Source organism: Tympanuchus pallidicinctus, unplaced genomic scaffold (assembly GCF_026119805.1).
Source record: "Tympanuchus pallidicinctus isolate F22 unplaced genomic scaffold, pur_lepc_1.0 scaffold26, whole genome shotgun sequence".
NCBI lineage: Eukaryota > Metazoa > Chordata > Aves > Galliformes > Phasianidae > Tympanuchus > Tympanuchus pallidicinctus.
Genome location: NW_026294743.1, coordinates 9,784,996 through 9,801,989, shown reverse-complemented (window position 1 = coordinate 9,801,989; position 16,994 = coordinate 9,784,996). Strand labels below are relative to the sequence as shown.

At 42.0% G+C, this 16,994-nt stretch overlaps 1 protein-coding gene across 3 annotated transcripts in view; it reads left to right on the top strand.

Annotated features, from left to right (window-relative positions):
* Positions 1 to 6,802: 6,802 nt before the first annotated feature.
* The window catches only part of KLHL2 (kelch like family member 2), a 59,407-nt gene continuing 49,215 nt past the window's right edge, over positions 6,803 to 16,994 (top strand). For 2 of the 3 annotated variants that reach the window (XM_052690176.1, XM_052690175.1), the window contains exons 1-3: positions 6,803 to 6,965; positions 9,967 to 10,092; positions 14,876 to 14,982. In XM_052690176.1, the coding sequence (XP_052546136.1) occupies positions 6,943 to 6,965; positions 9,967 to 10,092; positions 14,876 to 14,982 (256 nt within the window). In that variant the 5' untranslated portion in view covers positions 6,803 to 6,942. Of the gene's footprint in view, positions 6,966 to 9,966; positions 10,093 to 12,767; positions 12,838 to 14,875; positions 14,983 to 16,994 lie in introns of those variants that run through there. The other variant, XM_052690177.1, reaches the window with a different exon arrangement.

The window sequence follows — 16,994 nt, the reverse complement described above, 5'->3', positions numbered from 1 at the left end:
ATCAAGAGAGATATCAGTCAAAAACATTAAGAATTTAAAACAGTTGTTCAAACACTTATGAATCACGAAACCTTAAATCAAGGATTTGATTCACCACTTGGAATTATCATGTAGTGGACTGGGAGGGTTAAAGGTGAATGCTCCAGTTGCATGGATTGTGGATAGTTCGGGTACCTGGTTCTCAGAAGAGCATACAGTTTTAATTACTGGATTCAGAGTAATTTTTATTGTGAGAGGTTTTAAGGATGTAAGTAAGGTTTTGATGATGTAAGATGACGTAAGCTTTTTAGGATTCTCTAACGCTCAGTTCCAGTTCCATCTTCTGATGAATGTCCCAGATGTTGTTGCTTTAGTGCACCCGACTTGAAAATCTTCCCATTGCCTAACATATATTGAGTTAGGCCCATTCTTGTATTACAGCTAAGGTAAAAAGATATAGTATGGCCCGACAATTCTGTGCTATGATGTCTTTATTTGCAGATGGCCTTTATGGAAAACTAGCATAGATTAGAAACCCGGGATTAAATCCTATGCTTGGGCATAGCCTCTTCCATGTCAGTAATAATTACAATATTTGGGCACTAACTTTCACAAAGAGGCCTAATATCTACTTTTGTTCCTCTCGATTTTATTTTAAATTTGGCATGAATGGAAACAGCCTTTTCACATCAAGATAAAAGGTGTAATTATTATTGCTGTTTCTTATTCGTACTGCAGGTACAATTAGTACTTAGACTACATTCAGCTCTGCGTAAAAACAGTCTGCTCTGAGAACATGGGCTCCTGACACATCCCACAAGGAACAAGAATGCAAATGAGAAGTGAAAAGGTAAATATAACAGTAAAGACGCTTGTATTTGCATGAATTGGTTTTAACAGTCCTGACTGACAGTCATACTGCACTAAATGAAGTGTATTTTCTAGATTACAGACAATTTATGGGTACTTATTTATTTCAGGCTCCTGTAAGCACTTAAAATCCTGTGGAGATTAAAAAAAATAAAAAGTTCACTGTTGAATACATATGAAAGAGGAATCTTTCTCTCCATATTTAGCTTCTGATTTTCATACAATGCAAACTATACGTTTCCTGTAGGCTTTCTGTGGGACTGTTTACATGCGGTATAAATCATCCAGTCAAACTCCACCACTTACTATGAAGCTTTAGCTTCATAAATAAAGTACCTGTTAAAATTTCTGTAGCCTTTAACTGCAAGCTATTGAAAGAGAAGAGCATCGCACTGGCTTTAATAAAAACTCTTTCAGTCCTTCTCAAATTAATATACAAATTTGAAAGCTGAAGGCTTGCTGTGGCCATAGGATAATTCTATTTTATTAGTACAAACTGCTTAAGTTTATAAAGGCGACCAGATATAAGACTGATGGAAATAGGTAGAGAAAAGTTATTACATCTATGGAAAGACAATTTGGACTGCTTAATGCAGATGAGACAAAGGACTCATATGCTAGGACAAATAATGTAACAGTGACTGAAAGAGCTGTGAAGAAAAGAATGAGCACTCTCGCTTTCTTTATTCTACCAAATTTCCAGTTGTATTCAAGAGCAAATAATTAGAGGTTCCATAACGGATGAAACTCTTAATTTCACATGTATTTTTAGAAATTTACAACCAAAGTATAAATTAAACTTTAGAAATGAATAGCTCAGTGTATCATTTACCTTGAGTTAAAGATGAATTCGTTTTAAATATTTTGAGGCTTAAGCAACCACCTACTTAGGAGGGCAAAAAGTTTACATTATGTAAAGTGATTTTTAACTATGAATTTTGTAACTTTTTTCTTCTGACATTTCAAAATCACCTATTTTTTTATATTGTATTATAGAGGTATGACAGTAGGACAAGCATATACCTAAACCATATGTGAGAAGGGAAATGCAGAACTGTTTCTGAAAATATTGGGGTTTAGATAGCATGGCAGGGTGATTTTCCTGGAAAAAGAGGAATATCAGATATAATTTGCCTCAAGAAAACATTGGGTAAAATTAAAATAGAGAATGACATTCCAAAGAAAAAAAAATAGGTTTTGTTTTCCACAAATATATTTCTGTTGTCCGAATATTTTCTTCAAAGATCATAAAATCAACTTGACAGGAACTAGCTTGCATAAACTATGCATAAAAGCCAGGTTGGATGGGGCTTTGGGCAGCCTGGTCTGGTATTAGATGTGGAGGTTGGCAGCCCTGCCTGTGGCAGCAGGGTTGCAGATTGATGATCCTTGATGTCCCTTCCAACTCAAGTCATTCCATGACTCTATTAACTCAGTTTCTTCCACAACAGCTAGAAATGCTTTTCGCTTTCTATTAACAACCTGTGGAAAACACATTAATATCATCTTTTTATATTTTAATGTCTTTGATTTCATTGCCTCCTTACACAAGGAAAGAGATGGTACAGTGTGTGAACTGTATCCCACTTGCTTTTTCTCAGTCTACATTTGGATGTCCCTCAAGTAGGTCCTCAAGTACTGGCCCTCCAGGCTTATTTATGTGTGTGCAAAACAACCACAATTCAAATTGATTCTTTCAGCGTATTCTGTCACTTTTCACAGTTTAAACTGTTCCCAGTTGCTGCTCTTAGGTAAGCTCCCTATATGCATGCCTATATTCAAATATGTGAGCTGAACTTTTCTTTTGCTATAAGCCAATTGTAGGAACCACGAACTACTGGAGCAGAGAGGGCATGGAACTGGCTCCCCAGGGGTCACAGCACTGAGCTGCTGGAGTGCAAGAAGCATTCAGACAATGCTTTCAGACATCAGGTTTGAATTCTGCGTACAGCCAGGGATTGGAGGTGGTGGCCCCTTCCAATTCAGGATATTGCATGCCTTTATGCTGCTATGAAATTAATAGAATTTCTCTGAACAGTTGAACATTCAGTAAGCACTAGATGGCAGTATAATAATTGGTTGAATGTAATTTCTTTCATTAGCTGTAGGTGTTTTCTTCTCAAAAAGCTGTGCGATAGTTGATTGAATTGGTTTGAGTTACTTTACAACATTGCTGCAGGAGTACATTGGCTGTGATGGACTTACATTGGCTAAATAAAATACCTTACAGCTATTATCTACGTAGCAAACGATTTTGCTTCATTCTACAGGAAAATAACATAAAATTGACATGTTAAGCAAGTATGAGCAAACATAACAGTGATATATGCACTTGGTTTCTTTTAAGCAAAATGATCTGGAAAAAAAAAATGCTGAGATGATTTCTAGAACAAGAGAGCTGCCTTAAGAGTATGCTTATCCACATGATCTATCATTTGCTAAGAGCAAGACGTTGAGAAGCCTTTTGTGTGTGCATGTAGGCTGTACACAAAAGCTGTACAGAACTTACTTCAGTGAGGTGTAACTCTGTGTTGATGGGTGGAGCTTTGTCTGATTTAAGTATGGGTTTCTGCTGAGTGGAATGGTTCAGTCTCCCTTTTGAAATCCCTGCTGTGATTTCCTGTCGCTACCTTTGCACTGAATCTAACAGCTACAAGTTGAATTTTGATGGGTTTTCTGCTGTTTCAGTGGACTGAAACCACTGAGCACAGAGCCACGACTGCCTTATCCGGTGCAGAGGATGCATCTCAAGCCTGCAAGTATGAGACTGAAAGCCTGGGCCACCTCTTTCACAGACATCTCTGATACACGTATGTGAAATCCAAACCTTTGCAGCACTGGGCCTCAGACTTCCTCATACTGATCTGTACTTTGGGCCTGGGTACTTTGCAGTACTTGCATGAATCAAAGCCACAACCTACTCTTGCTTCCTTGTAATGCTTTCTTGCACCAGGACTTCCTCACATCCATGACACTAAAGCGAATGTGTAATTTACCAAGAACGCTCTACTGTTCAGCACTGATCTCCAGTACCTAACTTATCCATTGCTCAGAAGTCAGAAGATTCTTACCATTGGCTCTCTTTTCCAAAACCAGGATTGAAGTATTTAAAGCCTGTATAGACTATGTGCTATATCAAGTCTTTTAGGGAATGATGTCATGTCCAAACCCTGAAAACCCAGTTCCTAACTACTCATTTTTATCATTATTATTATAAGCAACATGAACTCTAAGGATAAATATTAGCAATCACTTCTTTTCATTAAGGAACTTCTCCATAGTGAGGATGACGGAGCACTGGAGCAGGCAGCCCAGGGAGGTTGTGGATTCTGCTGCTCTGGAGATTTTAAAGAACTGCCTGGACACCTACCTGTGCAGCCTGCTGTAGGGAGCCTGCTTTGCAGAGGGGCTGGACTCAATGACCTCTAAAGGTCCCTTCCAGCCCCTACAATTCTGTGATTCTTGGTGCAATTACTTGAGTGGAAGAATGATGCTAGAAAATACTTAAATAATTTTATTCATGTCTAGTCATATTTAACTAACTTCAGTCACAGTACAATTTATTTGTGATAGCAGCTGTTTTGCTGTTCCTCATTTCACATTTCTGACCTGTTAAGAGACTTATTCTTGCGTGACCACAGCAGCATGGTGAGCGATCCCTTAAAAACGCTCATATGCAGCTGCATTCATTTTTACTAGGATTGCTTTTCATGTGTCGGTCTCCAACTTGTGGAACAAGCTTGCTAGAATGCAGAGCTTTGCTGGCATAACTTCCTTTTTAGTGGATATACTTTGCTGAGGTGTAGCTTCTGTATTAGCAAAGCACTTTTAGTGTCTGTATATCTGAAGAACTATGCAATTGTTGATAAGCATTGTCAGCATTCTTTTTGAACGTTAAAACAAGTGGGAAGGGTCCAAATGTTACAAGAGCAGAATGAACCATGAGACTGAATTTTCCCAGTAAATGCAGTGAGTTGCATTGCTGCTGTATAAACAAACAGCTGCTTCATCTCTGTTAAGAAACACAGCCTATTTCCTTTCAAAGCTGCCTGTATACCCCCATAGTTAAATGTTAGTTGTTTGTTTTTTTTTCTCTGAGTTCTTTTCTAAGCAGAAGCAGCATTGGATCAAATAGAATCCCATAAAATTCCAAATGCTATTCAAAGGCCTTTTCTCATGGCTAGATGTGTAAGCCAAAACCAGGCAATTTGGATACAATCATTTTTGTTACAGCTGTATATGATTCCTTTCAAGTTCACTGAAGTGCAAAGATATTACTGCAGGAAAAAAAAAAAAGATTCCTGTTCTATTTGTGTTTGTTTCTGATGTTCTGCATCAAAAGTTACTTCTGCTAGCATCAGACATTTGGCTTAAAAAGCCAAAATAACACTGGAACAAAATGACAGAAGTCAGAGCTTTAAAAGACTTAATGTTCATTTAGGAATGAACATTACTAAGGAGCTCTGCCATGATAATAGGGTGCAGGACCTGCAGCTGTCTGTGTGCCAACAGGACCCATATGGAGGTAGCGTGCAAAAGCATTCCCTCATCAGCTTCCACACAAGTTTACAATGACTTCATGATCAACATCTTGGATCCCTCAACACAGCGCAGTGTGTTACTAGTAAGATTCACTTGGGTGTCCCGGATAGTTAAGAGTTAGGGGGCTTGCCTTATGAGTTTACCCTGGGATACAGAAATGTGAACGTGTGATGTGACTGTGACCAGAACTACCAAGCTCCCGTGGGCACAACTGATGGGCTCATGTAGGAGCATGCACTCCTACAGCTGGTTCCTTTGGATTTGACTGCCATGTAAGTGGGTTTCGTTGTTTCTTTCAAATCTTTAACAAGCAGCTCGTCTTCTCCAACACAATCCAATGGCAGATCTGCTTCTCTGTTGAGACAAATTCAAGAGATGCAAAGCCCAGGCTTCATAAAAACAGTACCAACAGCAGCGATGATTTCATTTAGAAAACCCCCCTGTGGAAATACATTTAATTTTTTTTAAGTGTTCCCAAACCAACCATCAAATAGAAGACTTGAGAAGGAAACTAAAATTGCACTTACCAAGAAAGGAACATTCCTAGAGATTGGCAAACATTATACGATAAATTAAAATGCTTTTAGTTTAACATTTCATTATCTTTCATCAGAAACTAATCTAATCAGTGACTAGAACTAAAATTACAGCATTGTAGGGTTTGGAAGGGGCCTCCAGAGATCACAGAATCACAGAATGGCCAGGGTTGGAAGGGACCTCAAGGATCACGAAGCTCCAACCCCCTGCCACATGCAGGGCCCCCAACCTCCCCATTTAATACCAGATCAGGCTGCCCAGGGCCCCATCCAACCTGGCCTTGAACACCTCCAGGGATGGACGGGGCATCACAGCCTCTCTGGGCAGCTGTTCCAGCACCTCACCACTCTCTCTGCAAAGAACTTCCCCCTGACATCCAACCTAAATCTGCCCTCCCTCAACTTCAAACCACTTCCCCTTGTCCTGCTGTCATCTGCCCTTTCAAAGTGTTGATTCCCCTCCTGTTTATAGGCTCCCTTTAGGTACTGAAGGGCTGCAATGAGGTCACCCCGCAGCCTTCTTTTCTCTGGGCTGAACAAGCCCAGCTCCCTCAACCTGTCTTTGTCGGTGAGGTGCTCCAGTCCCCTGATCATCTTCGTGGCTCTCCAACAGCTCTCTGTCATTCTTGTACTGGGGGCTCCAGACCCGGACACAAATGTGATGACAAAGATTGTTAAGAAAAACAAACAAGGCAGCAGCATCCAGACACAGACACGCCGCCCTCCCTGACCCAGCCCATTCCTCAGCATCACATCCTCATCATCCTCAGCTGTCGACAGGTACCGCACCCTCCGCCGGCCAGCTGCTCGCACGGCTCCACTACGGCTGCGCGCCGCTGCCCGGCCCTCCTGCGGGCGGGGCCCCGGAAGTGGGCAGCGCCGGCGGCTCCCGGCGGGCCGGAAGGCAGCGGGGCTCCGCCGGGCGGGCGCAGCCGGCACCCGGCAGCGGCTGGCATGGTGCTGGCGGCAGCGCGCGGTGCCCGCGTTACCCGGAGGAAGGCCGAGCGGAGCCGCCATGGAGATGCTGCTGCCGCCCGTGTGAGTGCGGCGGGAGGGCGGGCTGCGGGCTCGGAGTCGGGCCCGGGTGCCGGCTGGGGATGGGGGGACCGGCGGCGGAGCTCGGTTGAGCCACGCGGTGAGGGCTGCGGGCTGCGGGCGGGCCTCGCGCTGCGTTGCTATGGGGGAATTAGTGTTGTTTCTTTTTTCTTTTTTTATTTTTTCCTCCTGATTTCTCCTTATGCCGTTCGCTCTCCGTTTGAGTCAGCGGCTGTGCGGGAGAAAAAGAAGGGAACGAGGGGCCGCGCTGCATCCCGGCCGCCCTCCGACAGAGCGTGGGGCAGAGCGGCTCCGGGCTCCTGGGCAGCTCCGTTCTTCTGCGCCGCTCCGAGCGCACCTGTGTGTCACGTATCTGCAGCCTGTGTGTGCGGATGTGTCCGGCCGGCACCCGCTGTGCTCGTGGGGATGGAAGGAGGTGCCGCGTCCTCGTGTCACACTTAACTCGGCGGTTCCATTAGCGGAGGGCTCTGCCAACCCGTTACTCGGCAGCGCGTTGAACTGCTGTCTCTGATTCGAGGTGTTTTTTGGGTGCTCATCACTGCTTATGTCACAGAAATAAGGGCTATACCAGGCATTGTGTTTTTTTTCCCTCTGCACGACAACTCGTGTACGTGCTCTTTGCTTTGTGACTTGCCTCCTTTTGGCCACGAGCTGCATCGTCCTCACGACTGAGCAAGAAACTTGGCATTGCTGTGCCAAGGTACAGTGCAGTAAGGGGTGACTGTTTTCTGTTTCGTGGAGGGACCTTACTTTGTTGGCCGTTCTTTGTGGAGACTGTATTTATACAGACTGGGGGAAGATCTTGAGAGCAGCCCTGTGGAGGAGGACTTGGGGGTTCTGGTGGACGAGGAGCTGGACATGAGCCAGCAGTGTATGCTTGCAGCCCGGAAGACTCCATCAGAAGAGGGGTGGCCAGCAGGGAGAGGGAGGTGGTTCGCTCTTGTGAGGCCCCATCTGCAGCACTGCATTCAGGCCTGGGGCCCCCAGCACAGGAAGGACATAGAGCTCTTTGAATGCATTCTGAGGAAGACCACTGAGATGATCAGAGGGTGGAGCACCTGTGAGGAAAGGTTGAGAGAACTGGGATTGTGTAGTGGAGAAGAGAAGGCTCTGGGGAGACCTCATTGTGGCCTTCCAGTACTTGAAGGGAGCAAGTACTCCTGTATAAACAGAAGGGGGAACAGCTGTTTACATGGGTTGATAGTGATAGGACAAGGGGGAATGGTTTTAAACTGAGACAGGAGAGTTTTAGGTTAGATATTAGGAGGAAGTTTTTCACTCAGAGGGTGGTGAGGCACTGGCACAGGTTGCCAAGGAGGCTGTGGATGCCCCATCCCTGGAGGCATTCGAGGCCAGGCTGGATGTGGCTCTGGGCAGCCTGGTCTGCTGGTTGGTGACCTGCACATAGCAGGGGGTTGGAACTGGATGAGCGCTGTGGTCCTTTTCAACCCAGGCCATTCTATGATTTTATGATTCTATGCAGGAGAGATGTGCATGGACCTGTTCAATTGCGTTCAGAGCAGGGCTTCGGAAATGATCACAGGGATGGAACACATCTCCCATGAGGACAGACAGCTGGGGCTGTTTGGGCTGGGGAAGAGAAGGCTATGAGGTGACCCAAGAGCAGCCTGCCAGCCTGAAGAAGAGGGCTATAAGAAGGAAGGGGCAGAATCTGATGTGGTAGAACAAGGGGAAATGGTTTCAAACTAAGAGGGGAGATTTTAAGTTGAATATACGATGTTTTGTTTTTTTTTTATGACAAGTGTAGTGAAGCACTGGAACAGATTGCCTGAAGGTGTAGTGGATGGAGACATTGAGGATTATGCTGGATGGAGCTGTGAGCAACCTAATCTAACTGTAGGTGTCCCTCATCATTACAGGGGAGTTGGGCTAGATATCCTTTAAAGATTTCTTCCAAATCAAATGATTCTGTGAGAAGGGGGAGTTGGAATTCTGGGTGTCAATGTATATGCTATGTTTGATTCTTGCTCAAAGTAGGTAAGTCAGGTTTTTATCTGAAATCAGACCCCTGATGCACCAGGGTTGGTTGCCCACCGCTACTGACTGTAGTGGCCAAATGTATTTTGCTTATTTTCAGTTTGGAATAAAGTTACGATAAGTAACTTTAGCTAAGTATTTTCTAAGTAGATTAATGAGGTAACTTGCTTTGTGATCGTAAACACCAAACTCATTGACTTGGATTGAAAAATGTGTTTGCCGTTTGGGCAGTTCAGCATAATTGTTTTCCTATGGAACTTAGTCTCTAGAACTTAGCTATCTCTTATAGTAATAGTTAACTGTAGGTAGAGCTAGTGATTTAGCTGTTTGGTTTTTCCTCTTGCAATTTTGGTACTGTTCCTGGATGTAAGAAGAACTAAGAGACTGGTCACTTTTGCTTTTTGGTACAGTGAATGGGTAAGCAAAACCATTCTGCTAGGGAAAGCCTGAAGAATTAAAGCAGTCATCATGCAGCCTTCCTGTCAGAGGAGATGACCTGGAAGCTGTGTGAAACAGTAAGCGAGGTTCCAGTGGCCACACAGAACTGAGCTCTGTTTTTGCAAGTGGTCAGAGACCAAATTGATGGAATGTGTTCTGCCAGTCTGTACTGGTGGTAAACTAGAAGTTACTGGACCGCTGCTTCTGTCCTTGTTTCAGAATGTATTGGAAGTATTTTAGGGCATTTGTTTGTGTTTCCTACAGTGGAGCTTATAGTTAGCCCTGAATACTTCTCCAAACCTTACCAGTGTTAGTCACTAGCTTATTACTAGATAGAGAATCTTACCTGCTCCCCTTTCTATCATACACTGTTGTTAAGAGGAAGAGCAAAATTGGAGTGAAGAATAAAATGAAGCGCGAGTCCCATTCAAGGACAAAGGTGGCAAAAACAGAGTGATAGTCTGAGGGAGTAGGAGTATTAATCTTTTCACTTTTTAAAAACTTTTTTAGAACTTTTTTTTTAATCTTTTTTTTTTTTTTTTTCCAGATGCACCAAGCTTTGCCATCAGAAGCCTCTGGATTTGAAAGATGATAACACTGAAATTCACTGTCCTGTTACAGTGAATCCGTGGCACATGAAGAAAGCTTTTAAAGTTATGAATGAGCTAAGAAGGTATTAATTCACTGTATACACCTGCCTGGAGTCTGTAAAACAGGTTTAGTTTCAATTACATTTATGAAGCTCTAAAAATGGAACATAGAATTCCTGAAGTGTGGCTGATGAGAAAGATTATATATACAGCGAAGTGACAGCTGAATAATAGTCAAGTGATGGTAGTTGTGATGGGTGCACTATGTTTCTGTTCTTCCTAAGTTAATTGCAGCTAGGTTTCTGTGCTTGAAAAATGCATGGAGGGTGTACATAATGAGACACTATGGATCCTGTCTTTTATGTTGATCCTGTGTAGATTAGAAGTGACTTTCTAATTGAGGCTGAAGCTCTTGGTATATCTGCTGTTGATTTTTGTAGAGGTCTGCAAGCTGGAAAAATGATACTTGAGTAAGCTGGAGACATAGGTCCCAGTCTAACATCTAAAACCAACCGATGGTATTCTTTCTTTTCTTAGGTATCTTTTGCACACCCACTGGGAGCAATTTATGAACTCCCAAATCAAATATTGAAAGATGTTTAGCTAAAATTTTGTAAGACCTTGAGTGATACTACCATCAGTTTCAGCAAAACTGGAGGACTGGTGCTAATGCTGCTCTTAGCACCCATATTGATTTATTTTCTGCATATGAGGAGGTGAGATGGTGTTGAAATGTGTGACAGCTGATAATTAGATCTCACAACTGAGCTTTGGTAGTTAGGACTCTCAACTATCACTGACAATAATTCAGCTTCATAGCTAACAGCAACAATAGAGAAATTAAATAGAATGTTTCTGCAGCATAGGTGATACTGGAGTGTGTAAAAATCGTGTAGCCCATTGAGATTAAAAGCTGGGAGAAGCATTACCTTATAAAAACAACAGCAATTGATACCGTATAAAGGTGTGTTATACAGGAGTTTAGATGAAGACCAGTTGCCCAAAATGGATCTTAGAATACAGCAGTTTGAGCAGTGAGGAGCCTTGTGTTGCAAGTGAAACATACATGGTCTTCCAGCAGAATGCACTGTTGAAGACCAGGGATTATTTCCAGAATACACTTGGTTTCCATGGTTACTCAAATTGGGATTGCTGTAGAAGCAGTTTGAACAATTTTCTTACATTTATAAATAGTTGAAGTTTGAACAGAAACATTGCCGTGCAAACCTCCATTTTATTTCTTTATTTAATAAGGCTGTTACAGCAAAGTTTACTGTTTAAGCCAAGCACGCCTTTTAAAATGCTGATAAGATTAGAAACATGAATTTTTGCGATGATTTCAATTTGAAATAAGAAACTGCTACATTGCAGGTATGTTTCAGACTTCCTTACTCTAAATGAAGATCTGGCATTCATCAAGTAAAAATGTTGCATTTTGTTGACTGCTTAAAGTGGTTTCCACCTCAGATTTTTTTATGAGTACAGCACAAGGCAGTGTTTGCCAGAGGAACGCTTTCCAGAAGGTGAAGTGAAGAATTTGTCTGCTGAAGTGTCTAAAATGTCTTATGTTTGGAATGCTCGTGTCCACGAAGTATTACATCTTTGCTACCACCAGGTTGCCTGGTTCTGTCAGTTCCTAAGAGGGTTTTTGAACCTTCACGTTTTGACAGGCTTGGGTAATATTGTCCTTGGTAATTTTTGTCATTTCATTACTCACCGTCACCTCAGCAGTGAGTCAGATCATTAGGATAGCTAATTAGTTCTTGACACAAAAAGAATTTAACTGTAGTGCCTATCTTTGCTCTTAATTGTAATTTCCTTTTATCACAGTGGAATCTGACCTCAGCTATGTTTTTAGAAATCCCCATTCTTACAGATGAGACTCTTTCAAAATGATACTTTGAAGATCTGGGTAACGACCTTCCTCTATATATAAGCCCACGTTAGTAAACAGTAGTGATTCATAAATCTATACTTACTTTTTTTTCCGTCTCTTTTCTCCTTTCATCCATGAAGATGGCATACCTCCATGGCTCTGTTTGTGCAGTCGCTCTCTACTAGCAGACTGTTACAACATTGCTTCAGAAAGCAAACTTTCCTAAAGTTAGTTAGTGAGTGGAATGTGCTGTGCTGCTGTGGGAGCCACAGGGTGCTTGTGAGGAGTGTACTGTTAGTTGGTAAGCTTGTTTCTTTGTCTAATACTTGACAAACTTGTCAGTTTATGTATGTCAGCAGAAGGCATAGTTGCCTAGTGCAGTTCCAGGCAAGAGATGTATTGGGTCTACACTAAGTTGCTGCATCAGTGTAGTGCTGTGTAGTTAATCAGCTGGAATTTTGTGTTGATGTAATTCTGTTGCTTCTGGCTTGGATAGCTTTGATATTTCTGTTCAGCTGAGAGTAAAACCTTTTGTTAGCGTTGGCAGATTAAACAGAAGTGTCTGAGAAAGCTAATTGGGTAATTGGTAGTAACTGGTAACTTTTTTTTTCTTAGTGTTGTGGTTGTGTCAGTTTTTGTGTGATAAATTTAACGATTGCTCTGAAGCTTCTCCTAATTCTCTGCTTAATCTGGATGTGGTCTGGTCTGGATTACTTTATATTACTTGGCTTTTTAAAATAATAGCCATATGGCACACTGTAGTGGAAATGCTAAGTCTGAACCAGTGATTGAGCACCTGGAGGGAAGGCAGGGCCAGCTCAGGTGCATGCAGTGCACTGAGTGACTGGAAGGTTGGAGCCAGGATCCACCCCTTCCCACACCTCACTTAAGGGCTGGCAGTGAAGGCAAGGTATCTTGCTGGAGATCCCTGCCTCCCTGAGGCCTTCCAAAGGTAAGCAGTTTTGTCCTTCATTTCTCTGTCTGTGAGTGCTGCGTTTGGGCTCATCCTCATTTGTTGAGGCCAAAGACTTTGCCACCCCACTATTATCGCTGTATTTTCCATCATCTTATAGGGTTACACGCACTAAAGACATTTGGGTAGTTGCTATAGATTCTGAGTTGAAAGGGGGAAAAAAATCTAGCGCTGGGGTTGCAGTGTGACCACAAAGTTTAGTTGTGGCTGCCAAGGTTTATGGTGTGTGGCCTCCACAAGGCTTGCTTTCTTGAGGCTCCGGTGAAAGAAATTGCATGATTGCAGAGGCTGAGCAGTTACAGTATTTTCTTGAGACCGAGGTGAATATCTGAGCAGTTTGGCTGACAGCTCCCATTCTGTGTAAGAGCAGAAATGCAACTGCTTACCTGAATCTTTGTTGCTGCGCTGTGTTGTAGGTTCAGATTATCAAAGAAACATGGAATGATTTTGTTGGAAGGGACCTTTAAAGAAAGTCTAAATCCAATCTCTGTTCATGGGCAGGGCTGCCACCTACTAGATCGGGCTGCCCAGGGCCCCATCCAACCTGGGCTTCAATACCTCCAGGGATGGATGGGGCATCCACAGCTTCTCTGAGCAGCTGTGCCACCCTCTGAGTAAAGAATTTCCTCCTAATATCTAATCTAAATCTCCCTTCTTTTAGTTTAAAGCTGTTACCCTCCTTGTTCCCCTTGTCCTATCTGTGCTCCCTGGTAATGAGTCACTCTCCAGCTTTCTTCTAGTCTTCTTTCAGCAAAGGCCACAATGAGGTTTTCCCCAGAGCCTTCTCCTCTCCAGGCTGAACGAACTCAGCTTCCTCAACCTTTCTTTGTAGGTAGGGTGTTCTAGCCCTCTGATCATCTTTGTGACCCTATTCTTGGGTCTGTCAGAAGGCTTGCCTTCTAATTACCATATATATTCTGGAAAGGTGGTTTAAAAATAACCAAACAAACAGAAAAACACACAAAAAAATGTACTTCAAATATACTGAGAATAAGGGCGACTGGATTGACACACAGCTCTAACTCTTTCCTTAAGCAGTATATGCTGTTAAGGCATGCTGTCTCCCTCATCCCTTGTTATGTGTTACCCTGGCTCTGCATTATGTCATTTATATGCTACATTTACACAGAGAGACTGCTAAAATAGGAAGGAAAGAAAAAGATGTCTATACTTTGGCTACATAGATGCTGGGAGAATGTAGGCTTTTGATGTTTTGTGTGTTTTCCTTTCCTTCTATTGTGCAAAATTAAATTATGAGGAGTATGCGTTGTGGTGGATTTAACCAGAAGCAGTATATCTAATAGCTGTAAACTGTGTTGGAAACATTTGTGCCATGCATGGCTCTAAAGAGATACTGTATTATTACAGTAGAAGGGGGAGGAAATTGCAAAGGTTGAGAATGCAGGTGGATGTAATGAAGATAAAAAATTGAGCAACACAGAACTGTGGTAAATTGTAAACTAGCTTGAGTGGAAAAAATGATTGCTACTGTTTATATGATAGATGCTTGGAAAGCAGAAAATATAATTAGTGGTTTTTCAACAATTAAGTAGGTATGAGTTTCCAGTGAAATGCGATATAAGCATCACAACTGAATTTTTGACTTCTGTATTATCTGTAAAGTCTTATTTCTTAACTCAATTTTTTTAAGTGCCTGTATATATCCGAGTCTTTATTTTTTATTTCATTGCAGGTATTTGAAGAAGCCCAGCCTTCTAGTGAGAAGGTTTTAAAATTGGGCTGATGTCAATTTCTGTTCTTCAGTGCAGGAAACTTAGCTGTGAAAGAAATCACAATTCAGTTGTTTGACTTTTGGGAAGTTGTGTATCCCCAAGCACCCCCTGCATCCCTTCTGAGTAACATCCCTGCCATTTTGTAGCGCGTTGAAAAACAGTGCTTTATCAACCTCGTAAGCCTGCCTGTTTTGAGGGCACGGAAGGAGAAATGATATGTTATTTTATACTGTTCTGCTGTGGTTCACATATGTGAAATGACTTTCTCTGACTTTTCTATCTAGTCAAAACTTGCTGTGTGATGTGACGATAGTGGCTGAAGACATGGAAATTGCAGCGCACAGAGTTGTGCTGGCCGCCTGCAGCCCCTACTTCCATGCCATGTTTACAGGTACCAAATGCTTCAGCATTTATTATGTTCTAATCCAATCCAACCGTGTAATTCACAACATTGTGTGACCTCTGCTTTTTAGGATCTCATTTAAATTTCTAGGCAAGACAGCAGGAGCTTTTAAAGATGAATTTGCTTGCAATCTGAGGACATGCTGCCAATTTAATCTGCTAGCATTGCAAATACTTTTTTGAAGTATTCATTATTTAAAGTAATTTACACGCGAAGTAAGCTGGGAGTAGTAGAGTGGTTACACTTGTGAAAGCTGCAGTAACGTACAAATTATGGTTAAAATAACTTTCATGTGAATTCTGAAGTATGTCCTTTAACAACTACTGTTGCATTCTTCAGCCCCTGTATGTTCTAGGCTGTTAATAGATACGAAAGCTTTCTGAGGCTTTGGCAGCCTGTAGCTGCAGTGCATGTTTCAGTACTCTCAGGATAATTCTTTGTGACAGATGTGCTCAGCATCATTGCCACAACTTTTCAGAGCAGGCTTGATTCTGCCTCTGCTTGCTCTGTCCTGGCCTAGTTGCTCCAGGAATGCCAGAAGGCTTGCAAGGCTTAGTCAGGTTCATAGCGCCCTACAGCTGAATTGCTGTTCTGTGGATTTAATTTCACAATGGTTATAAATGACACTGAAATGTGGAATTAGGTGTCAAAGTGAGAATGCTATTAAATGCATGTTCAAATTAATTTCTGAAGTTTTATCTGTTCCTTTTAAAATCTTGTGCTGGTTCGGTCCTTAATGTTGACTGCTTGAAATTAAGAGAATTCTCTGTCATGTTTTACTTCAGGCTCAAAAGTAGGAAGAGAAAATATATGGCTCTTGGCATGCCAGTCTGCAAGCAAAAAGAAGTTTTAATAATTCTCATTGCATGCAGCTGGAAGAACGATATGATTTGACATACTGTTGTGTACTGGGAAGCAGATGATTATTAGCAAGCACTTCCATGAAACTAAATAAGTCTGTAGTTCAATATAGTCTTGATATTATGCACGTATGCTATGATATAATCAAAGCTAAAAGAGGAGTCCCTACTAGCAGAAAAAAAAGCTTTAAAGAGTGTCCATTTAATAACAGTTCTTCAAGTAATTCAGATTTGCATCTGTGGTTGTTACAAACATTCCAGGTGACTGATACACATTCCTTCTTAACTTCTGTACTTTCTCTGAAGTGGAAAGTTAAAACAGCTGTTTCTGTAGTTCATCACCTAAGTAATGAAGAAATCAGTTCTGTGTTAAAGATGATTTTTTACTGGCTCTCACATCGAAAATATTCTTTACTCAGGGTGTGGTTCTGTGTGATCCTTTCTGTGGCATACAAAAGCCTGGTTAAGGCACTTCTGCTTGCCACTGACTGCCCTTTCTATAGAGAAGTTTATTCTCCCTTAGGAGTGCAAATGCAATGGTTCTCTGAACAAAATCACTGAAACCACAATTTTTCCCTTCCTTTGCTCCTTGAGAAGTTTTGCTTGTTTTATGTTTTCAAAGGTAGGTCTGCATTGACCCCCTGTGATGTGGGAGCTGGGAACACTCATCTGAGGAAAGAGTGAGAACTTGTTAACCCATGCATCTATGGCACTGTTTGTGTAGTTTGTGAACCAAATTGATGGGAATTTAAGTAGAAATCAGTTTTGGCTTCAAAATTTATTAGTAGATTTTATATTACTATTATATGCTATGCTTAGCAAAGACCAAGTGTGTTGTCAGAGTGTTTTAGCTATTTTCCACAGAAATAATCCCACAGTTCATGCTAATTATCTCTGTGAATTCTGCAGTTGATACTTCTCAGGGGGAATTGTATTCTAATGCAGTGATCTGCAAGTTCAAGTAAGTTTGATAGTTTAAACAGCTGCAGGGTTACCCGCTCTTGACTAAAAACTAGAAGCTTCACTCTTGGCACACGTTTGCAGGTTGCTTCCATCTTTTTCTGATTCATTAGGTAATCACAGCAGTGCAGGTACAGCATTAGCTGCAATCAAGATTTCTGACTCTTGTTTCCTTCCAGT